General features: G+C 42.0%; 1 protein-coding gene across 1 annotated transcript in view; it reads right to left on the bottom strand.

The window, feature by feature from the left end:
- Window positions 1-21,261, bottom strand: part of LOC125458015 (PHD finger protein 23A-like) — a 29,531-nt gene extending 8,270 nt beyond the window's left edge. Inside the window, exons 1-4 of the mRNA XM_048542873.2 lie at window positions 21,102-21,261; window positions 20,727-20,758; window positions 10,892-10,984; window positions 2,318-3,014 (exon numbers count right to left, since the gene is read on the bottom strand). Coding sequence (XP_048398830.1) covers window positions 2,318-3,014; window positions 10,892-10,984; window positions 20,727-20,758; window positions 21,102-21,195 — 916 coding nt within the window. The 5' untranslated portion in view covers window positions 21,196-21,261. The remainder of the gene's footprint in view (window positions 1-2,317; window positions 3,015-10,891; window positions 10,985-20,726; window positions 20,759-21,101) is intronic.
- Window positions 21,262-25,505: the final 4,244 nt, after the last annotated feature.

Below are 25,505 nucleotides of genomic sequence, written 5' to 3'. Positions count from 1 at the left end.
TGAGGAAACTTGACAGGGTGGATTCTGAAAAGACATTTCCCTTCGTGGAAGGGATGAACTGGGGAACACAGTTATAAAATAAAGGGAGAAAGTGCTGGAGAAACTCAGCAGGTATGGTGGCGTTCGTGGAGAGAGAAAAACAGAATTAATGTTTTAAATCCAATATGACAAATGGGTTTTGATACATGCACAATGGAAGCAGTGTTGGGGATAAGTGGGGCTGTACTGATTGGAGCAGTCTTTTCCTGACCGTGCTGGGATTAATACTCTAGTGAGCTATGTAGCTCGGGCAATGGAGAAGGCTATAAATTAAGTAGTAGGGGGTGAGATAATGTAAGGGAAGATGTGGTAAACTAAAATATTAAGTCAGTAGTATTACATCTAATGGTCATTACATTACTATAGTTTTAAGAGATACACTCATCATATCATCACCATATTATAGCTATTGCCACGATGATATAAAGATCTGATTATTCATCTTACCTCACATCATTTGAAGTATGCTCTTCTGTTGTTAAATATTAGTTTAACATTAACCTACTCATGCTTAAGTGTAATGTTTGTACTTAATAATTAATTGTATTAAGTGTCAATTGAATTCTTCAATACCAGTGATATCTATATCTCCACAAAATATAAACTTTTGTAACAGGAGCTAACAAGAATTGTAATATCAATTCAAAATGCCCCGTTGAAGGCAAACTTGCACCAAAGTATCAATGAGGGAAACAGGAAACAAAGTCAGATAAAGCTACAGGCTAAAAATTATTTTAGAGAAAGTTAAAAGGTACCTTATCTGAATGCACATGAGATCTGCAATAAGGTTGATGAATTAGCATTATGCAATCACGGAGACACGCCTGCAGAGTGAACTAACATTTGACGTTTAGGAAAGATGGGCAAACAGGGAAAAAAAACAGGCATAACACTAACAGAGAATGAGATCAGTACTGTAATGAGAAAGAATCATAGATCAGGAGATCAAGATATTGAATCAGTTGGAGCCACAAAACATCAAAGGGCAGCAAGCATTGCACAGAGTTGTCACCAAACAACTGTAACAAACGTAGGGCACAGTGTAAATCAGGAAAAATAGTAACACAGCAATCATGGAGGATTTCAATCTATATACATACGTAGGTAAACCTAGCTAGCTCAAATGCTATAAAAGATGAATCTCTTGAATGTGCACCCGGTGATTTTCTAGAAATAGCCTATTTTTTACTTGCTATTTTAAATCTAGTATTAAGCAAAAGGACTGATTTTTCCAGTGACACTGAAGGAATGCTGACATTTTCTGACATGTTCACTGTCCCACCCCAACACCCTTGTGCCCTATTCACTGCATCATTAGCTGTTTCAGACCCCTCACTTCTTCCATCGCACTCAGTGCCTTGCACCCCTCACTGTACAGTATCCCCATGAATGATGGAGCAGGGCAGTGAGCAGAGAGCAGGCATTGAGGAGCCCTGTGCAAGATGGAGTTACAGTAGCAGACAAATTGGTTGCAAGACAGAAAGCACCTGCTTGCAGTTGACCACCACCCCTACAAAAAGTAACCAAATAGTACCCACACACATAGCACTGTTAGTGCACGTTTACCACCTGGACCACAGCAGTTCAAGGAGCGGGTTTAGCTTCTCAAAGGGCAAAAAGCATTCATTGGTACTCACAAATCCAAGAATAAGTCACAGAGGTACATACAAATTCAGTGAGTGTCAGGAAAAGACATTGAGACTTGCACCAGAGTGTTAACAGGACGCAAAAAAAAATCATTGAGCACGTTAACACTCTTGGAATGAAAGAAAGGGAAAGAAGAGGCCTTACAATCCCCAGTAAACAGAACAGGGGACCTGTGCAATGTCAAGATCTCTGCACTGCTCACTGAAACGCATCTCAGACCATTCCAAATAAGAAATCTTCATCTTACCTCTGCTTCTTTTGCCGCTTACATTAAATATATTCCCTCTGATCAGTGATCCTCCTTTCAGTACAAATAACTTCTCCTTTATTTGCTATATCAAAACTACTTCTTCATTTTCAACTACTTAAGCAGAGAAGGTTAAGGGGAGGTTCAAGGAAAACAACCCCTGTTTCCTCAGTATCTCCACATATTGGTTTTCAGATCATTTGAAAACAATATTAATAAAATCACTGATTTTTTTTTTGAAAAGATATCTAAACTCAGAAAACTCTGTTGGAATGCTTCTCCTTTTACAATTCTTTCGCTAGGAGTTCACCATTTTATGCTGAAGTTTCCCTCAACTTCACTATATTTCTAGAAGGTTTATAATTAGAACTTCCTCAACCTTACCTGAGCCCACTGTGATTTCATCTGTTACATTCGCTTCCAGGTCGTTGCTACACTTCTCCACTTTCTTCTCATCTTCCATCTCCTTCTGTTCTTCCTTCTTTTCACTTACTTCATGCTTTTCTTCCTGATCTTCCTGCAGTCCTTTGAACTGCTCACTCACCAAAGATCTTTCTGCGTCTGCTGCCTCCCTTTCAAACTCTTCCAGCAGCAAAGTCTGCTTGCTGATCTCTTTAGCCTCATGAGATTTTTTAAGTGTCTCCTCCACCGAATCAGTCTCACTCTGCGGCACCTTTTCAATCACTTCTCGGATCTCTAATGGTCTGGTGATCTCAGATGGTGGCTGGGACACTGCTTTCCTACCATTTTCAAAATTAATTTTCTTCCCACTTTCAGAACTCTTCTTCTTCCTCACCCCATCAAGACTTAGTTTCTTCAAAGACATCTTCTTCTTCTTCACCTTCTCCAACTTTGTTTTCTCTGGACTTTCAAACAGGGAGCTGGTGAAATTTGGCCGCTCCAGCAGCAGGCTGTCTGACTTGCCCCGCTTCATCACTTCTTTGTCTACCATGCATTTTAATTTTTTGCCATAGTTTAGAACATGGGAATCAGAAGAGCGGGAAGACTCCCAGCTATCGCTGTCCAATGTGCTCCCAGTGCTGTTCCGAGGACTTAGACTTGCATGGATCCAGGGGTCGTGCTGTGAAGGAGGAAGGAAATAATGAATTTTTAGAAATACAGGAGAAAAATCAAAAGGGAGAAAAAATCCATTTCAAGGTTTCCCTCCTGGTTATTTTCTGGAGGTTTCCAGCATAATGTATACTATAGCAAGGATGAATGCCAGCCACACGCAACATGTCAACTGAATGGCACACAGGCTAGTACTGGTGACTGTACTTCAAATAGGAAGTTACTTCCTGAGTCTGATATTTCTCTGTTTTACAATTCTGAATGTCAAATCTAACATCTCAATTTCATAGACTTGCATGCATGCACACACGTACATAAGTTGCAGTCTAACACTACATCAAACTATGATGTAATCTCCAAAACATCAATTCACCATTTGGTCAGAAAGCCTTAATTCCAAAGGCCAATCCTCAGAAGACCTTGCAGAGATGTGGTGCTTCTTTGATGGGTGTACATTATTCCACATTATGCACCATCTTGAAGTGGCATAAGGGGTCTGGAAAATTTAATAATCCGTTGGACAGTCACCTACAAAAATAGCTGAAAGTAAGAGCTGCTCTATTTCAGAGATTTCTTTTTTTAAGCCAGATCATCAACTTCCACTAAAGTGGGTGTTACACTTCTTGAGGGATGAAAGATTGATGTGTCCCCAGAGTCTTGACTTTTTCTGGTCCCCAGGACACGAAAGACAGCGGACTTTAGCACTTATATTAGTAAAGAGGGAAGTTGTGAACAGAATGCCCTTGCTTGCACATTCTAGCTGACCAAACTCTTCCATAACAGAGACAGGACAATTGTGAAGGCTGGGACTGCTTTCTTTAGGAAAGGAAATACTGAGGGATGGTAGTAGAGAAATATTTGAAATGATAGAAAATTTGATAAAGCTGACATACAGAATACGTGGGGAAACCAAAAGTAGAGGTCGTAAGTACAACATAGTCACTAATAAATCCCATTGGAAACTCAGAAGAGCCTTTCTAAAGTATTGAGTGGTGAGATTGTGGAACTTGCTACCATGGGAAGTTGTCCAGGTGAACAGCCTTGATATATTTAACAAAAATCTAGTTAAGCCCACAAGCAAGATGATTAAATAGTTTGGGAATGTGATAAAGTAGGACAGGAGGAAGCTTCTGTGGAACATGTACACCAGCACAGATCCATTGGGCCAAACGGTCTGTTTCTATATTGTAAATTCAAAAATATCAATACATAAGACTTACAGTTACAAAATTAATCAAAGGAGAAAGCATAAGGCACCATTTTCAAATGTACACAGTATTTGAAACAAAAGAGATAATTAAACAGTTATAATGGAGATAAATAAGTGCAATCTAGTGGCCAATAATGAGATCTAGCAATAGGGTGACCTAGCTTGAAACCTGAAAATTGAGGTTATGTGGCACTTAGAAGGACAGGAAGCTAGGAAAAAAAGGTGGAGTAATTCAGGAAACTAGAACACAACAGCACTCTGGGTACAAACGTGAATGACAAAGGTAAGAGTCACTTGCGAGGACTGTGTACAGGCTCCGATAGTAACCACATGGTAGGACAGGGCATCAAGATAGAAAGACTGTGAGCTTAAACGGGTCAAAGGAGTACAGTGATTGTTGTGGGGGATTTTAACTGGTATAGACTGGAAAAATTAGATGGGAAATAGTCTGGATGAGGAATTCATTGAACTTTTAAGACAGATCCATAGACCAGCATATTACAGCACCAACACAATTTGCAAATTCACTCACAGGATGTTGGCTTTGGATAGACCGGTATCGATTGCCCATCCCTAATTGCCCAGAGGGTAGTTAAGAGTCAACCACATTGCTGCAGGTCTGGAGTCACATGTAGGCTAGACCAGGTAAAGATGGCAGTTTCCTTCCTTAAAGGACATTAGTGAACCTGATGGCTTTTTCCAACAATTAACAATGGTATCATGGTCATCATTAGAACCTTCAATTCCAGATTCTGTATTGAATTCAAATTCCACCATGGCAAATGGTAGAATCTGAACCCGGATGCCCAGAACACTAGCTGAGTTTCTGGATTAATACCATAAGGCCATTGCTTTTCCATGGAGGCCATGGGGATGTCTTAAAATAGGCTAGGAGGAAGACCAAATAGAGTCCGTCTTCACTTGAGAATACAAGTAATGCCCTGGAAACAGCTGTTAACCAAGATTTAAGAGCGAGGGATGAACTCAGGAAAATCACAATTACCAAGGAAGTCATATGGAATAAATTGCTAGAACTAAGAGTTGATATGTCCAAAGTCCTGATAGGTTTCATTATAGGGTCTTAAAAACAGCATCTAGTGAGATACTTGATGCTTTAAAGCCTTAGATTTGGTGGAGGTTCCTTTAGATAGGACAATAGCTAAAGCAACTTGTATTGGGGGAAAAAATACCAGGCAGAAAGCAGGAAACTACAGGCCGGTTAGCTGAACATCTGTCATGGAAAAACGTTAGCAGATAATAAGATGTTAAAATACGTTGAAGGTAATCACATTCAGGTAACATAGTTTGCTCAAAGAGAAGTCTTATTTAACTAATTTATTGGAGGTCTTGAAGAATAATGTAACATATTGGTATGGGTAGAATTTTGGCTGGCTAATAGGAGCCAGAGATATTACAAATAAGTGCGTCTTTCTGAGGCTGGTAGGATGTCATGGATAATTTGCCATAAGGGTTCGGCACATGGTGGGCCGAATGGCCTGTACTGTACTGTACTATACTGTTCTATGTTCTGAGGGTTGGTGATGGGGCCTTAATGCTTTTCAAATTACATGAAGGATTTGGATGAAGGGTCCAAAAATATGGTAGCCAAATTTACTGATGACACAAAAATAGGTGGGAATTACAATGTACAGAGGCTCAGAAGGAGCCTACAAAAGGAATGTAGAGGCAGATGTAGATGAACCGGCAAAGATCTGTCAAGTGGAGTATAATGTGGTAAAGTATGAAATTACCCCTTTTGGCAGAAAGAATAAAATAAAGAACTGACAAGAGTAGCGAGGTTGTGGTTCTTGGATATACATGGCATTGGTAAGATCACACTGGTGTACTGTGTACAGTGCTCATCACTGTACTTATGGAAGAAAATTAATACACTGGAAATGGTTCAGAGACATGTTTCTAGACTAATACCTGGAATGACTGTTTCAGAGATAGTAGGAACTGCAGATGCTGGAGAATCTAAGATAACAAGGAGTAGAGCTGGATGAACACAGCAGGCCAAGCAAAACCTTCGAAAGAAGGGTCTAGGCCCGGAATGTCAGCCTCCTTGCTCCTCTGATGCTATTTAACCTGCTGTGTTCATCCAGCTCTATATCTTGTTACACAGAACATAGAACATTACAGCACAGTACAGGCCCTTCGGCCCTCGATGTTGTGCCGACCTATCATACCGATCTGAAGCCCATCTAACCTACACTGTTACACGTACGTCCATATGCTTATTCAATGATGACTTAAATGTATCTAAAGTTGGCGAATCTACTACCATTGCAGGCAAAGCGTTCCATTCCCTTACTACTCTGAGTAAAGAAACCACCTCTGACATCTGTCCTATATCTTGCGTCTCTCAATTTAAAGCTATGCCCCCTAGTGCTCGCCGTCACCATCCTCGGAAAAAGGCTCTCCCTATCCACCCTATCTAACCCTCTGATTATTTTATATGTTTCAATTAAGTAAATTAAGTTACCTGGAATGAGTGGATTGCTTTAAGAGGCTACGCTAGATAGGCTAGGCTAGTGTCCTCCAGAGTTTTGAAGAGCAAGAGGTGACGTCATTGAAACATAATCTTAGGGGACTTGACTGGCTGGATGCAGAAAGGGTCCTTCCTCTTCTGGGAGAATCTATGACTAGGACGCATATTTAAAAATAAGGGCTTGTCTAATTGAGACAGAGATGAGGATAAAATACTTCTCGCAGAGGGTTGAGTGACTTTGGAACTTCTTTCTTCAAAAGGCAGTGGATGCAGAATCTTAAAATATTTCTAAAGCAGAGGTAGATAGATTCTTATTACTAAGGGGATGGAAGATTTGTCAGAGATATGCAAGCAGTGTAGAGTGGATCAGGTTAGTCATGACTTTATTGACTGGAGGAGCGGACTTGAAGGATCTAGTGGTCCACTCATGTTCATTATTTGTAATTTTAATGTATTTCTCCAAATACTACTTCTAGTGCTGTTTCCTCTTGCTTGCAATATTTGGAGTGACTGGTTTGGTCGGATTGGCCTAACTACAGATTCCTTAATTGCCAGATGATTAAACCCCAAACCAGAAACCATGACATTCGTTTTCTGTTCAATCATTTAAAGCTCATGCAGTTCTGTTTAAATGCAGCTACATGCAGCCAATAACTACCTTTCCTACTGTCAACATCTACATCAATAGCCATGTAGTCACACCTACCATTTCATCTTCAAAACCTTTCCAAACTCTCAAGTTGGCTCACAGTAGTATCTGCACCTGGGTCAAAGTCGCGGCTACAGTTACACTGCATCCTATCCCCAGATGAAACTTTACAAATACTAGTCATATTCTAACTTTTCCTACACACTGCTTCAAGACAAGGAATTGATTCTGTAGCACTGCACTGAAATGATATGAAATGATTTACTCATTAAGATCTAACCAAAGTGCAATGTTTCAGTGACTTTATTAATCTAATGCGATCAAGCAGAATGAAACTTACAATATAATCCTGACACAGACCATATTGGTCGTGCTAGGAACAACCCCACACATACACTTAAAACATGAGGGAGTTGATGATGGTAACAAGTTTGTACTAGATTTGCTGTATCAATCTTGGTAAAAACAGGGAAGAGAAAGAGTAACACAGTAGGTCATTGTGTTGGCAGTCCAAATGAATGCTGCATACCTGGGCATTACTTTGTGATTACAGATATTCCACCTAAATAATAATGCAAGCTATCTTTATGAACCTTTGCCCGAGCAACGTCCGAGCTAAATATGAGAGCTAGTTATTGTCATAAGGCACACTGAATTAATGAACAGTTCCAGTCTGGCTAGAATTGCAACCTCATGACAAACCGGATGCAAAACACAGCAAAATCTCAGAATGGAGATCATTTCTTCTGTTAACATGCATTTCCATTTGCTGCAGTCAGACCCTATCTAAAATAACTATGTTTAGGGTGAGGATCTCTCTAGTTCCAAAGACAGACTTTTGACCTGAAACATGAACTACTTTTCTCTCCACAGATGACTGGCTGAGTATATCCAGCATTTTGAGCCTTTATTTCATACATTTGGCATCTGCATTTTTTTTGTTACCCAAAAACAATTGGAGAATGCAATACAGATGCATCAGAATTATTCAAGAACTTTCAAGCGTTAAGTTGAATAAACTTTTCCCATACTTGGTCAGATTGGGAGAGCAGCATGGTCTGATTGAGGTACTTCATACATTAAATGGAGCAGCTACACTATTTCCTTCTGAGAAGTCCAGAATAAGGGACTACTCAAGTTAAAAGTTAAACTAAATTGATAGCTAGGTCTTTCAGGAGTGAAATCAGGGGTCAACCTTTCCACATAGCGTCGTGAAAATCTAGAACTCCTCATTCCAACTGCTTCAACAGGCTGAAGATACAGTGCAAAATAGCAATCTGAGGACTTTTGTTGGACAGGTGAATAAAATATTTTTAGTATGTTTCTGTATATAAGGACACAAGTGAATGCCCTGTATTGCCCACCACCTACATACATTTAAATATACAATTAATAACAATGCTTACCACACCCAACCCAAATAGCAGACTCACACACTGCTTTTAATATGCCATACTTTCCATCCCTACACCATTGCCAAACATATTTACTCATGTTGAGATTCATCCAGAACCAAAACACTCTGCTCCAAGTTAATGCATTTACTTTGTTAGAGTCTAAACATGCTCAAAAACCCAAATCTATACTTCCTGTCCTGTCCAGCAACGTTAGGGCATCTGTAGATTTCAACACAGAACAAGCCATGTTTGCTCAAAATAATAAGCTAGTTCACAGTGTATGATTTGAGCACATGAGCTTAAGACTCAGAAATTAAGTTATCTATTGGTTTATTGGCAAATGTGGCAGTTAAACTGAGCATGCTCAGATCCCATCAGTCATAGCAGTAGAATTAGGCCATTCAGTTCATCAAGTCTGCTCTACCATTTGATCACGGCTGATATATTTCTAAGGTGCTTCAGCAGATTTGTAGCTCAGGTCATGGACACTGTGGTTGGCTCACTCGCCAAGCTGGTTCGTTAGTTCGCAGATGTTTCATTACACTGCTAGGTAACATCATCAGTGCAGCCTCCAAAGAAGAGCTGTTCTGTTTTCCTGCCTGGTATTTAAAATCAGGGGTCCCTTGAATTTGATACGTTTCTCAAGTCCATTCTCCTGGCTTCTCCCTGTAATTTCAGATTGGCCATACCAATTAAGAACCTACCTGTTTCTACCTGAAATACACTCAATGACTTGGCCTCCACAACCTTCTGTGGCAATGAGTTCCACATGTTAACCACCCTCTGGCTTAAGAAATTTCTCATCTCAGTTTGCCAAAACAGCAATTAAACAAGTACCAGTTTGTCTGTTTCTGGTGGAATGACTGAGGGAGAAATATTGGCCAGGACATGAAACTCTTCTCCTTGAAAGTGTTCCACTTGGTCTTTGACCCACGCAAGAAGTCAAACAGGACTTCGGGACAAAATTGCATCCAAAAAAAGTGGTAGCACCTGCAGTGAGGCACTCCATCAGTCCTGAAATAAGGTGCAGATTTAGATCATAAGCGCAAATTCTGAAATGCAACTTGCCACTCAGATATGAACAAAACAAACAAACAGTCCCTACATTATATCTATTTATTACAAATGTCTTGTTTCATCCTACCAGGAGCCTACTCCATATATTGTTACCTTTCTGTAGAACAGGAGAATCTTGCAAGATAATTCAGCCTAGTGTGCTTGTTCTGGCTCTTCAAAACAGCTATCCAATAAGTATCACACCCCCTGTGATTATCCCATAGCCCTGAAAATGCACCTCTTCAAACATTTATCTTATTTCCTTTGCAAAGCTACCATGTCAACTTCCACTGGACCCTTCCCAGCAGTGCAGATCAGTTCACAAAAATTGTGTTGTGCGAAAAATCAGCCTAATTTTGTTTGGTTTTTTTTGCCAATCAGCTTAAATCAATATCCTTTACAACCACTCCTCTTGCTAATTTCTCTTCATGTTTGTACCAAAATCCTTCAAGATAAAATATTAACACCTCTATTAAATCTCCCTTTAACCTTCTCTGCTTTAAGATCCACATGACTGAACTCCGCACATATGTTACCATTCCAGGAATTCTGCCCTGAGCCCTTAGCATGGCCTTGACACCTTCCCAAAGTGCAATGCTCAGTATGTGGGGTTACAAATTAAACAAAATACTCCATCTGAGGCCCAATTATTTTCTAAGGGCTCAGTACAAGAGTCTCCTCAGTCACAAAATTTGTCACAAATTCAACAGCATGTGCCCTTAGCCCTCCCATCCTCCTTAAGCTTCAAATATTCCAATTACTTCTATTTCTTCATCAGGAAAAGAAGATCCCAACCAACAAACTGACAAAGATGACAAGCAAAACTAACGGATAAAAGTCACCATAGTCCCATAGGCTCCCCTCTCTAGAGAGAGATGACTGGTGGTGAGCTTAAGCTGAGGGTCACTTCGCCTCAAACGAGAGGCAACGTTGAGAAGGCAGGGCCTTCATGGTGACCTCAGCCAATATCAGAATTGAATTTGCACTGCTGGCATAACTCTTTATTGTTGTCCAACCAATTTAGCTAACTGACCCTCAGAGAACCCGCAGAAAAGCTGTGTCAATAGAAGAAGAGTAATCATACCTCCTTTGGGTATGGGATGTAGCCTGCGTATGCTAATACAAATGTGCAGAATTGATTGAAGTCCTCCACTGTTCTCTGTCTCTTCTTTGGTGGCTAAAAATTAAACAGAAAGAATTTTCAGAAACTTGACATAGAGCCATTTAAGTAGCAGAGCATCAAATCTGACAGGATGAAAAGTCAAACTTGGTGATCATACTGTGCTGACAATTCAGTTCCCTGTACACCTGGATTTTAGCTTGTGTACACAAATCATAGCATCTCTGCCTCATCTCAAACTTTGTTCAGTCCCACAAACCTCAGACCTATGCTTGTCTGTATTGTTTATCTCAATTTCAAAAATCATTCCACCAGCAGCACCCATGCCTATAACTTAAGACCTCTCCACGTCTCTCTCTCGATCCTTTGCTATAATGCTTCTTAAAACTTTAATCAGGCTGTCCTTATGTTTGGTGTTATTTTGTCTGATTGTGCCCATAAAGAGCTGAGGTGATAAATGCAAGCTATGCTCATGCATATATGTAGGTAATTTATTAAGAGGCTTAGAATGCAGTAAATAAAGCATACAATATCCTAGGTTTTCTTAACAGGTCAGTACAAGAACAAGGAGGCTATGTTAAACCTGTTTTAAAGAAACAAGCACTTGTTCATCCCTAAAGAGAGCAGTACTGAGTCTAGTTTCATTGAAAATAAATTTACAAACAATGTTAAGGAAAGACACACAGATAAGATCGGGAGAAAGTTTCCAGAGATAAGGAAACTCATTTACAAGCGCTGATAATGGGGAGACTGTGACATAGTATGTAGTGATGTCACTGGTCTAGTAATTCAGAGGCTCACACCCATGCTCTAGGGACATGGGCTCAAATCCTACTGATGAAATTTGAGGTTAATGGTGGTGTAGTGACAGTATCCCTAGTTCTGAATCAGAAGGTCCAGGTTCAAGTAGAGGTAGACTGTGGAGGTGTGTAATACCACCGCTGAACAAATTGTTTAGAAAATATCTAAATACTGGGAATTATATGTTAGCCTAAATGGCAACCACACAACCAATGTCAATTGTCATAAAAATTATCTCTGGCTCGTGGATGTGTTTTGGGGGGAAATTTGGCCATTATCACCTAGTCTTGCCAAAATGCAACTCCAGACCCACAGCAACATAGTTCACTTAAGTGCACTCTAAGATTAAGGATAGACAATAGCTACTGGCTTACCCACTGATAGCTGCATTTCATGAACGAATGAAAAACACTGGCTCAAGGGGCTGATTGGAAATTTATTGATGCAATGTCTCATAAACCACTTCAAATTTCAATCGCCAGCAAAAGCTCATCGCTGAATTCAAACAAGGCATGAACAACAGAGAAAAGATCCAAAGGCCACTGCCTGTGAAAGAACCATACCAAACATGCCCATTCAGTCACTTGTACTACCATTCTTTACCATCCTGGCTGCTCTGCATCTTAATCAATCTGCCTCGATTTGGCATGAAATGCTGCTGAAGAAGGAATCTAGGGTGACATAATAGGAACTGCCGATCTGTTAACGTGACATACTATATCCGATGTTCCCACTGTGGCCTCCTCTACATCGGGGAAACCAAGCGGAGGCTTGGGGACCGCTGTGCAGAACACCTATGATCGGTTCGCAACAAACAACTACACCTCCCAGTCATGAACCATTTCAATTCTCCCCTCCACTCCTCGGACAACATGTCCATCCTGGGCCTCCCGCATTGCCGTGATGATGCCACCCGAAAGATGCAGGAACAGCATCTCATATTTTGCTTGGGAACCCTGCCACCCAAGGGTATCAATGTGGACTTCACAAGTTTCAAAATCTCCCCTCCCTCGACCACATCCAAAATTCAACCCAGCTAGTCCCCCACCCCCCCTCAACCATTCCTCCCACTCAAGCCCCAACCCGATCTCCCACCCACTAACCTCATCCCGCCTCCTTGACCTGTCCATCCTCCCTGGACCGACCTATCCCCTCCCTAACTCCCCACCTACATTCACCTTCACTGGCTCTTTGACCTGTTTGTCTCCTCTCCACCTATCTTCTGCTTTATCCATCTTCTATCCGCCTCCCCCTCTCTCCCTATTTATTTTAGAATCCCCTTCTCCTCCCCCATTTCTGAAGAAGGGTTTCAACCCGAAACTTCAAACTTTCCTGTTCCTCTGATGCTGCTTGGCCTGCTGTATTCATCCAGCTACACACAGTGTTATATCAGGGAATCTAGGGTGTTTGCTGACAATTGTACAATATTCAGAACTATTCACAACCCCTCAGATACTGATTTCCAAAGGCAGCAGGACCTGGAAAATATCCAGGTTTAAGCTAGGAATTGACAAGAAACATTCACGCTATGCATGCTGCAGGAAGACGACCATCTTCAGCCAGGGAGAATTTAACTACCTCCCTTTGATATTCAATGGCATTATATTGCTGAATCCTGCAGTATCAACATCCTAGGGATTATCACAAGAGATGGTATCCTCAGTTGGAAGGTGGGACTTTGTCCTTGATAGTATCATGAGGATTAGCCACTGCACAATCCTTGTAGGGACAAATTCATCTGCGACAGAAAAATTGATGAAAATGAGGACAATTAATTTTTACCCTATTGTTGGTCCCATTAATGCCCGTGGCAGAACCAGTCCAGCAGATAGGTCCTTAGGACTCAGCCAGCTCAAATCAGTAATACCATTAATAAGCCATTTTGACAATGGACTTTGAACACCCAAACCAGGTTACATTCTTTGTCCTTACCACCTTTGCTCCAACTGGTGGTCAATGTCAAAAAGTACTAATTCATGTGCTGAGGGGTGGAGGGCAGTAGTGGCAATCAGGAGTCTTCCCTACTCATGTTTGACCTAATGCGATGCGATTTCAAAGGGTCCACAGTCAATTTATGTAGTGTTTTTACAGTCTGGACCGTATCAGTCTTAGAATGTATTTATACAGCATATTTTACAAACCCAGGTTGTGCCAACACAAGTTACAGCCAATGAAGTGCTTTTGAAGTGCAGTTACATTATAATGTTGGAAATGTGACAAACATTTTATATATTACATTCAAGTGTGGCAAAATAAGCATCTAAAATCACTGGTTTCAGGTATTCAGACACACTATTGTCTGTAGGGGTGGCTGAATTACCCCTAGCAGGCTCTGGAGGTAAATTAATTAAGTGGAAACAGGGCTGACTTAATGGTGGTGTGTAATGGGTGAAAAGTAACACAGGGGATTTGATGGTGGGTAAAAATGTTCAGTTATGGGTGTAAGCACATCTGGACATTAAAAAAACTGTCACCAAAATGCTGGAAAACTCCACTGCTCTTCAAGATAGTGACTATGGGTTAATTATACCCGCTGAGTGGGGCACACAGACCTTATTCAACTCAACACCACACTCATAAGACAGCATCTTTGACTATGCAGCCTTCCATCAGTACTGCATTGGAGTGTGTCAGCCTGGATTATGTGCTTAATTCCCTGTGATGCGAATCTACAACCTCACAACTCAAAGATGAAACTATTACCTATTGTGCAACAGTTGACACAAGTAACATAGAACATAGAACAAAACGCAGAACAGGCCCTTCGGCCCTCGATGTTGTGCCGACCTGTGAACTAATCTAAGTCCATCCCCCTACACTATCCCATCATCATCCATATGCTTATCCAAGGACTGCTTAAATGCCCCTAATGTGGCTGAGTTAACTACCCTGGCAGGCAAGGCGTTCCACGCCCTTACCACTCTGAGTAAAGAACCTGCCTCTGACATCTGTCTTAAATCTATCACCCCTCAATTTGTAGCTATGCCCCCTTGTACAAGTTGACGTCATCATCCTCTGAAAAAGACTCTCACTGTACACCCTATCTAATCCTCTGATCATCTTCTATGTCTCTATTAAATCCCATCTTAGCCTCCTTCTCTCCAATGAGAACAGACCCAAGTCCCTCAGCCTTTCTTCATAGGGCCTGCGCTCCAGACCAGACAACATACTGGTAAATCTGCTCTGCACCTTTTCCAATGCTTCCACATCCATCCTGTAATGGGGCGACCAGAACTGCACGCAATATTCCAAGTGAGGCTGCACTAGCGTTTTGTACAGTTGCAGCATGACATCATGGCTCCGGAACTCAATCCCCCTACCAATAAAACCTAACACACCATAAGCCTTCTTAACAGCCCTATCAACGTGGCTGGCAACTTTAAGGGATCTATGTACATGGACACGAAGATCCCTCTGCACATCCACACTACCCAAAATCTTTCCACTGACCCAGTATTCTGCCTTCCTATTATTCCTCCCAAAGTGAATCACCTCACATTTATCCGCATTGAACTCCATTTGCCACCTTCCAGCCCAATTCTGCAGTTTATCCAAGTCTCCCTGCAACCTGCAACATTCTTCCACACTGTCCACCACTCCACCAACTTTAGTGTCTTCTGCAAACTTACTAACCCATGCACCTATGCCTGCATCCAACATGATTGTAACATGATTGATTTCCTTTTTTCTCTTTATCCATTCACAGCATGAGGGCATCACTGGCTAGGCAGCTTTTATTGCCCATCCCTAATTGCCCAGAGGGCAATTGAGAGTCAACCACATTGCTATAGGCCTGGAGTCACATGTAGGCCAGACCAGGTAAGTCTCTTTCCCTAAAGCGCATTAGTGAACCAGATGGTTTTTCCGACAATTGACAATGGATCATTAGATTCTTAATTCCAGATATTTATTGAATTCAAATTCCACCAGCTGCCCCAGCAGGATTCGAACCCAGGTCTCTGGTTTAACAGTCCAGCAATAATATCACTAGGCCATTGTCTCCCCTTGACTGTATTCACCAGTCAAGGAAAAGCATCACCTCTCAGCCTTGTGTGGCTATCATCTGTATCCATGAGCTGAGCAGAGTTGTCAATGAAGACAGACAGTCAACACATCCAACTTTGCCATCTTTCTAGACCAGCACGTGGAATCAGTCACAAGACTCCTCCCTTTCCTTCATCGATCATTGGTAGTCATGGTGTAGAAACAGCTCTGAAATTCCCTCCTTTAATCCCTTCCTCTCCTCACATTCCTCTTCTCAAAAGGTGATATCAGTCAATCCTTGTAATACCTCCAACATTGTCTCAGAAATTGATTAACAGCTCTAAGGAATCTGAGACATGTTTCCATAAGAATACTCAAACACTCATCACTATTTGAGTTCATGCCAGATGCAGAATGGCAATTAACACAAAATTCATTCGGGGAGCTCATCACAAGTCTCACGACAGAGAAGTGTCTGAAGGGGGCATGAAAGTTACACCTCAAATCATTGGCAAAAAACAGGAGAAAATGCATGGATGACGTAGGAATAAAACATTCCATGTCATAAATTAGTTTTCAATTATAAAGGGCCATTCAGTAAGTCCACTGAGAACAGAATTCATAAACGTTTGTCTGTAGTTCCTAAAGGGTGGAACCTTCAATATACTACCAGGGTCAGGTTGCGACCTGGAGTGAAATGAAAGATTTCAAAGCTGAAGGTAAAGCTGTGGGTACCGTCTTACCAAAGATGTTCTGCTCTAGCAATATTGTTGGACATCAGTAAAGTAGTGCACGATTAAACCCTGCATCATTCTCAGACTGAGAAAGGTCAGATCATCAGCCTGTTGTAATTTATTGATGGTTTAAAGGCATCTTACATCCTTACTTAACTATTAGGAAATTGCAACGCCAGTCATCCAAGACAAGTGGAAAATATACTGGGCCAACTGATTAGATTCCAGTTGATTCTACCACAGCCACATTAAGGCCAATCTTTTAGTCCAAAACAACAAGATGAAAATCATTGAAGACACAAGACTGAAAAAGGTCATCACCAATACCCATAACATCACAACTCAGCCAATGTACATCACTATTTCAGGCTGCACTGGTGCAGTACCTTTAATTTCTCTGCTTTTAAAAAAACCTTAAATCTGGTAACTATTACTGTACCGCAATGTTATACATAACAGACTTGACCTTGCTAGTATTGTACCAGTGTCCTACACTGAGACCTGTCCCCACCAGTACTGTACCCTATTATGTAGGATTGTCCCATATTATGCAGGAAGACACCTATCCCACATTATAGTGGCAGATCTGTCCCAACATGTACTGTAACCCAGTATTATAGAGGGACAGGTCTGGCTTTATGAGTGCTGTACCCATGTTACAATGGCCTCTGCCCAAAGGGTCTGGTTTCAAACCCCACAAACATAATTCAAACTGATATTGCCAGTGTCTGTTTAGTAGGAGTACTGCACTTTTTGTGTGGCCATCTTTCAGATGAGATGAGGGCCTGTCTATCCTCAAACAGATGCAACAGTATTTTCCAAGTGCTGGGATTTCTTAATCTTCTGGTAAACATTTATCCCTTCTATGTGTTTAATTCATTCTGCCAGAGGACTGTTGCTGTATGCAGAAAATTACGGTAACATTTCCTACATTATAACGGCAGCTGCATTTTTAAAGCATATTTCTGGCTGTGAGATACCTGGAGATATTGAAAAACGAGAAAGATTATATGTAACATGCTCTGCTTTACTGACTAGGCCAGAATTTTAAACTTGCATCTTTGCAATGTGGTAGAGGTGGACAGGTGTGATCCATTGCAAATATATTCTGATAAGAAAACATGATGCAGAAAGTCCAACTCTCTGTTATGACAGAACACAGCAAATATCTGGGAATAACAACTTATATTCATTGCTACATTAAAGTTGCAACGTGCATTCTAAAGTGCACAACAGGGTTGTCAATTGACAAATATTGACAGGATCACAGTAGGAGAAACAGACGTGCAGATATTTCTTAAATGGTAAGAGATTGAAAAGTGTAGTTCATCAAAGGGACTTAGCCCTCAGTGACTTATTAACAAAGATGAATAACACGTATGTGAAGCAAGTTATTAGTGAGGATAATGCAATGCTAATTTTTATTGCAAAATGGATTAGAGTACACCAGTGAAGTCTTGCTTCATTTGTGTAGGATTTTAGGTAGCTGAAGCTGGAGTAGTTTCTGCAATTTTGGTCTCCTTATCTCATGAAAGATATTATTGCCATAGAGGGAGTGCAAAGGTTCATCAGACTTGTTCCTCGGATGGTGGGACTGTCTATGAAGGAAGGTTGGGCAAACTAGGCTTGCATTCTCGAGTTTTAAATAACAAGAGGTGATCTAATTGAAACCTACAAAATACGTAAAGGGATAAACAGCGCAGATACAGTGAAAATGTTTCCAACAGGTAGGGAGTCTAGAACCAACGGGCATAGTTGAAAAATAACAACATACCACTCGGGACTGAGATGAGTTTATTTTTAAAATTAAAAAGAGTTGTGAACCTTTGGAATTCTCTATCCCAGAAGGCTGCGGAAGCTCAGTCTTTCAGTATGCTTAAGGTCGAGATTCTTATTGAATGGTTCACTAAGCTGAATGGACTACGCCTGCTTCTATGTCCTTCGGGAGCCAAAGCAGCAGCTATTAGAGCTTGAAAAAGAAATAGGTTTCTGGGAGCTTGATGATGGACGGCAAGGGATGGAGAGGTTTGGAGAGTGAATGCCAGATGTTGGAGCCCAGACAGCTGAATGCATGCAGTCAAAGGAAGCTGTGATGTTCAAGAGCTCAATTGGAAAAGTGCAGGTAGACAGTTGCAAGGTTCCAGGAGATTACGGAGGTCTGAAATACAGAGGGCCTTAAACAAACAGGTGAGAATTTTTAATTTGAGATATTTTGGAACTAGCAGTCAATGCAAAACGTTAATTCACAAAGATAAACAGATTTAAAACAAAATTGCACATCTCATTTCAAATAAGCACAGTAGATTTTTAAATTGCTATTTCAACGTGCATCTATCCATTGCTAATTACAGTAACTCCCCAACTCAACATTATCACAATAAACCCATACTCAGATCCCTTAGTGATGCAACCTGGTGTGATGTAGGGATAGGAGCAGACCACAGACATATTTCCACGTGCTTTTGATCCAACTGTTGTTACTAAATAGAGTCGTAATGGCTACCTGAGCTCAAAGATTAATCTTTGTTTCTAATATTTTATAATCAATCTTCTCATCAAGGATTCCCTGCCAATCAGTCTCAACAGTTAGCATGAACCAGCTGTTCAGAAATGGAGAAAACGGTCAGAGACAAAGGGGAATGAGAGAGAAAAAGGGGGAATGGAGTTAAGCGCGAGTGAATTAAGAAAGAATAAAAAGTCAAACCCAGCAAGAGGGCAAAGAGACAGTGGAAGAAGCAGACAGGCACAAGGCGGATTGGATGTAAAGGATGGGGCGGGAAGAGTGGACAGGGAGTGGCAAAGGTAAAGAGATTGGTAAGCGGAGTGCACAGAGGGTAATTGGGAGTTAAAGGGAGAGGAGATACAAAGCAGCAATCAGGAAACCGAGCCCAGTGAATCACTGCCGGCTCCGATATCGCGGCCTGCGGTTCCACCCGCCTTCAACACGGAGACTAACCAGTACCGTCGGTTCACACAACCTCCCCCATAAGCCCCGTTAAAAGGGTCCGAGTTTAATTTGGACCAGCGGCAGAGTTTACAGAGCACGATCCCAGAAAAGTGAGGAATCCGATCATGGCTAGGACTGAACCGTTTCACTCCTCCCCCGTGTTACATCGTCCGAGGAAACATTCTCATTAGAATGGATACTTAAAGTATCCAAAGTTTCCAGATCCCAAGTTTGTTTGAAGTTTCAGGTTTTGCAAATTTGCTGACACTTCAGTTCAAAAAGGATCTGACTTTTTTTCCGAAAAGCGTTTTATGGTTTAGGAACGGGGGGGTGGGTTGCGGGTGAAAGAGAAATATCGATTCAAATGAGATGTGAAAGCTGTGGACAAGGTTGCCAAGATAAACAGGGGGACCTGGATTGTAAACTCTCCCCTTCAGCGGCCGGACGCTGCTCCAAACATGAAGCCGGTTCAAGTCTGGCCCTGGGCCCAAGAAAAGCGAACCCCGGGAGGGTTTCACCCTGGGACCCCACCAAAAAAAACTAACGCCCAATTACCGTAGTTTCAGTCAACATACCTTACTGAGGGACTGTAAATTTAATCTAGCACGTTTTTGTTTGGGGGTTAGAGGAAAAAGATAAGGGAAACTACACGAGAGTAAAAAGGAGTAAAGAGGGTCGGAAAAAAGGGGAAAAAAAATCAAATTAAAAAGGAACATCAGCCGAGCGACGGTTAGATGGAAGAGTGTAAAGTGTATTTATTACGAGAAAGCAGTTGAGCCGATGGTTTCCCTGCCTCCTCTCCTGTTCATTGCCTTTGCACTCTCTCACACACGCACACACAAGACTTTAACCAATATTTGTAACCTTTTGTTTGAAGACAGACACTTTTTTTTGACATACACTAGCAAGATGGCGACTGCAGAGACAGACAGAGCAGCCACGGGCGGCCACCAGTCACAGCTCTTCCACCCCCCAAATGCCCAGATCGTCCACTTCTTGTATACTGCAGCAAGGACAAGGTGGAAGGATAATCCCAGGGGCCCAGACAGAAGCGGGAAAAATGCGGCACAGCCTCGGAAACCTGTCAATTACTGGGGTACCCCTCGCCACAACAATGCGCCAGCAGACAGGGTGGACAACAAACCAGTGAATTTCTTCGCAACACCAAGCCAAAAGGAGCAATCACCTTCTTTGCACTGCTTCCTCAACACAATCGAACAAGAGAAAACGCATTCCAAAGGAAACTAAACGCACCCCCACCTACTAAAAACGCCAGTGAAGCTGCAAACCACCCAGAAAGGAAAAGAGAAAACCCTACAAACCGGGAGCTCACCTCAGAAATCATCGCCGCCGCTGAGCCCGCTTCTGAAAGAGACGAAAGTATGAAATTATTTTTTTTCAAAAAATCAGTTTGCAAAATACATTGACCAACCCCAGTGGCATTTTACAGGCCTTAAAAAAATCAACTTCCAAGTGCCAGACCTGAAAAGTTAAGCTTACCTCCCCCCTCTATTGTTTTTTTTAAAAGACCATGCGTGAGAAGATTGTTTATACAATGACTGAAAGTAATGAAAAAGAAAACGAGGGAGGGAGAGGCGCGCCCAGTCCCAGACACACTCACTCCATTAGTCCAAAGACACTCTCTAACCAGTTCCATTAAAATATTAAAAGTTCTTTCTCGCCTTCTCACATGATTATTTTTTCATACCTGCACAAACTTCATTGTTGATCTGCGATGTCATCCCTCCGGCTTCCTTCTTCGTTTTCGATGCAAACATTAAAATAACAAAGGTGAAACACATACACAACAACTGTAGGACCACTTCTGGAGCAATCAGCAATCTCCCCGATTCCCCCCCCAAACTCAACCCCATCCAACTCCTGTCTGTCAATGACGTCACCCAGAGCCCAGACCCGACCATCTCACCGGGAGATTGAGGGGCTGGGGGTATAAACACGAGGAGGATCAGGGAAGACCCGGAATCACTTTGTGTACAGCGTAATTCTGCGCTGAATGAAACTTAAGTTTTAATGCGAACAGCGATGTTAGGTGGTTTTTAATAGTGTAAACCTGAAAGTGATCCCTATCAACGTTCCCTTCTTCCCCCCCACAACATTCACAGGGGCTTTGGGGAGGGGTGGCTGGTGGATGGTACAGTCCATTCCCGCCCCTCAGCCTCGTTCCCGACCCTGTGTATAAAGAGGCTGTAGCTGCTCATGGTTTCAGTTCGACCTGGGCGGTTGCACAGTAAGCGTGTAATGGTGTTATGAATTAGTTGCTTATCTGTATAAGTAATTACTGCTTGTCTTAGTATTTCTGCCTCGTGCTTCAACATCTTTCCCCCTTCTTTCCCCCCCTCCCCCAACCCGAGCTGAGGAAAGGTGAGCTAGGTCCGGCCTAGCGCCTCGGGCTGGAGAAGAGCGGGAAATGTGTCTGTGTAGTTGGATTGGTACCTCGAGCTGAGTGCCCTGTGTCAAGAGGTTTCTATGATGTTGGGTATCGGAGAATCTCCTTAAACACTTCCCTCTGGAGCGGATCAACCGTGGTCATACTGAATGGCGGGCAAGCTTCAGGGGTCGAGTGGTGTGTTTTGGCTCCTGTTCTTTACGCCAAACGTAGCACCGGATTTCACCCAAAGACTTATCTAGTTCCCGTTTTGAGCGTTGTTATTAAGTCCGCCTACAACGTACACATTCCGGAGAAATGCTCATCACCCCTCTGGTTCTTTGTATCGTTTTGTGTCCAGGCTTGAAAGCTACACTCAGCCCGTATTTTTCACCTATTAAGATGCCTTAAATCAAGGTGCATTGCCTTGTGCATGACAGAGGATGTTGTGCTCCTGGAATGCCTGTCTTTTGAATTTAACTCCATCTGCCTGTTTGTGTGGCTGTGGAAAGGGACCAGGGAGAGTAAGAAATCTTATAGGAGACAGAATAGTGAAGGATATTGATGCTGTTCTTTGCATTGAAGTGTCCAAATGGTGGTGGTGTTTTCCTGAATTTGATAGTTCTTCAGCTTGGAACAGAACTTTCAGTGGGAAGATGAAGAATCCAGCAGTTATACAGCATGGAAATGGACCCCTTGGTCCAATCAGTCCATGCCAGCCATGTTTCCAAACTAAATAGTCCCAGTTTATATAGAATGAATAAGACTAGAAAAGTGAATGTGTGGCTGAAAGGCAGAAGTGGGTTCTGGTTTGTGGGACTTAGTATACTGGTATTGCTGATGATACCTCTGGAATGGAAAGCACCTTGAACCTCCCACCCTCGAGCTGCATAACCAAAAGTACAGAAGAGATAGTGGTGGAAGGGAGCAGATCTAGCTTCAGTAAATAACCAAAGGTTGAGGCAAAAGCACAATATATGAAAATGAAGGGATGTGTTTTTAAAAAAACAAAACAGCCTTCAAAAGTAGATATGACAGAAGATGAAAAAATAGTCTGACTGCAGAAGGGCATGCCAGGAGCAGCCTCCAGTATACCTAAAAGGAGGTGTCAGCCTGGTGAAGTGACCAAACAGCATAAGCTGGAAATGGTCCCACAACCAGTGGATCAGCTCGAAGTTCAGCAGTCCTGCAATTGTGACTAGTGAGGGACAATTAAACAAATCACTGGAGGAGGATGCTCCACAAATCTTTCCATCATCAATGATGGAAGAGACCAGCACATCAATGCCAAAGATAAGTCTGAAACACTTACAACAGTCTTCAATCAGAAGTGTGGAGTGGATGGTCCCTGTCTGCCTTCCCTGGTGGCCTTCAGCATAACAATGCCAGTCTTTTGCTAATCTTTTCTCCATTCAATGCGCTATCACAAAACAGCTGGAAGCTCTGTATACTGCAAAGGCTATGAGCCCTGACAACATTCTGGCAAAAATACTGAGCATGTTTAATCCAGAACCTGATGCTCCTTAACCAAGCTGTTCTAGCTGCATTTGATAAAATGGAAAAATGCCCAGGTATGCCCACATTAGGACAATTTCAACCTAGCCAATTACCACTCCATTTGGGAATATGATGACATAATGGTGTTATTGCTAGACTATTAATCCAGAGACTCAGAATTTTTCCAGGGATCTGGGTTCAAATCCTGTAATGGCAGATGATGGAATCTGAATTCATTTAAAAGGAAGAGATAATGGGAACTGCAGATGCTGGAGATTCCAAGATAATAAAATGTGAGGCTGGATGAACACAGCAGGCCAAGCAGCATCTTGAGATGCTGCTTGGCCTGCTGTGTTCATCCAGCCTCACATTTTATTATCATTTAAAAGGAAATCTGGAATTAGGAGTTAGTGACCATGAAATCATTCTTCATTGGAGAAGTCCCATCTTGTTCAATAATGCCCTTCAGGGAAAGAAATTTGATATTCTTATCTGATCTGGTCCACATGTGACTCCAGGTCCACAGTAATGTGGTTGACTTTTTCCTATCAGAGATGGGTAATAAATGTTGCCTTAGCCAGTGATGCCTACATCCTGTGAATGATTTTTTTTTTTAAAAGCCTACTCTTGATCATCAATAAAATTTTGCAAGGTGTCATCAACAGTGCTATGAAGTAGTACCTGTGTAACAATAATCTGTTCATTGCCCAATTTGAGTAAGGCCAGAGCCAGTCAGCTTCTGAACTCATTATGGCCTTGGTTCAAATGTTGGGGAAAAGCGCTGAAGTCCGGATGTGAGCGTGACAGCCCTTGTTATGAAAGCGTAGCCTGAGTGAAACTGCAATCAGTGAATCGGAGCAAACACTCCACTGATTGGAGTGTTCCTGGCACGTGTGAAGGTGATTGTAGTTGTTGGGGCTCAATCATCTCCACAGGAGTTCCTCAGGGTAGTGTTCTAGGCCCAACTGCCTTCAGCTGCTTCATCAATGAACCCCCACACACCCCTGCCCCCCAAAGCATAAGGTCAGAAGTGAGGATATGCTATCATTGGTGAACAATGGTCATCATTCATGACTCCCTAAATGCGGAAGCAGTTCATTTTCAAATGCAACAAGGTTTGGACATTATCCAGGCTTGGGCTGGTATGTGACAGGTAACATTTGTGCCATGGGAATGCAGTAGTGGAAAGGAAAGTTGGACTCTCTTGTTAATATTTTTTCTTATCTTATTCTAAGTTAAAGTGATTGATGCCATTAATGTACAATGAAGGTACACACCACTTTTTTGTGTTGCATACATGTAACAATAAATGATTTGATTTGAGTCAATTCAGTTGACACGAACAAGGACAAGCAGCCTGCTTGATGGACACAACTTCCACAAGAATCCACTCCTTCCATGAATGACACTCAGCAGCAGTCTGTACTATCTACGAGATACAGTGCAGCAACTCGCCAAAGATCCTTAGACAGCACCTTCCATACTAATGACCACTTCCGTCTAGAAGGGCAAGTTAACAGGTACGTGGTAATTCCACCATCTGCAAGTTCCCATCCAAGCCACTCACCTTGGAAAAGTAGTGCTGTTCCTTCAGTATCATTGCGTCAAAGTCCTGGATTTCCCTCCCTAAAGGTATTGTGGTTCCACCTACAGCATATGGCCTACAGCAGTTGAAGAAGGCAACTTACCATCTGCTGATGGGCAATAGATGCTGGCCAGCCAGTAATGCTCACATTCTATGAATGCATATAAAAATTGCACTTAATATTCATAACAAAGTAAATGAATTAATTGGAGGTGAAGTGAATAAATATGATCTAATAGACTGTATAGAGAAGTGGCTGCAGTCTGAGGATTGGGTCCTGAATACGGAGAAATATCTGACATTCAAAAAGGTTGGGAAGCTAAGTAAAGGTGCAGGGCTAGCACTCCTATTCAAAAATGGTATTGGTGCAATAGTTAGAGTTGACCTGCATTCAAGAGGTGAATGCCAAGAGACTTTTCTATGTCTAGAAGTCTGGAGCATAAGAATGCAGCAAAACCACGGTTAAGCCTTGCTTGGAGTACTGTGGGCAGATGATGGCACCATACCTTAGGAACGGTGTGTTGGCCTTGGAGGGATTACAATGTAGATTTACAAGAAATGGACTTTGGGATGAGGTAATGAGGAGAGATCCTACAAATTCAGCTTGGTTTTTTTTCCACAAAAGGTGGTTGATGCTTGGTCAG

This window comes from Stegostoma tigrinum, chromosome 14 (genome assembly GCF_030684315.1).
Source record: "Stegostoma tigrinum isolate sSteTig4 chromosome 14, sSteTig4.hap1, whole genome shotgun sequence".
Lineage (NCBI taxonomy): Eukaryota > Metazoa > Chordata > Chondrichthyes > Orectolobiformes > Stegostomatidae > Stegostoma > Stegostoma tigrinum.
This window is presented reverse-complemented; position numbering and strand designations above follow the sequence as displayed.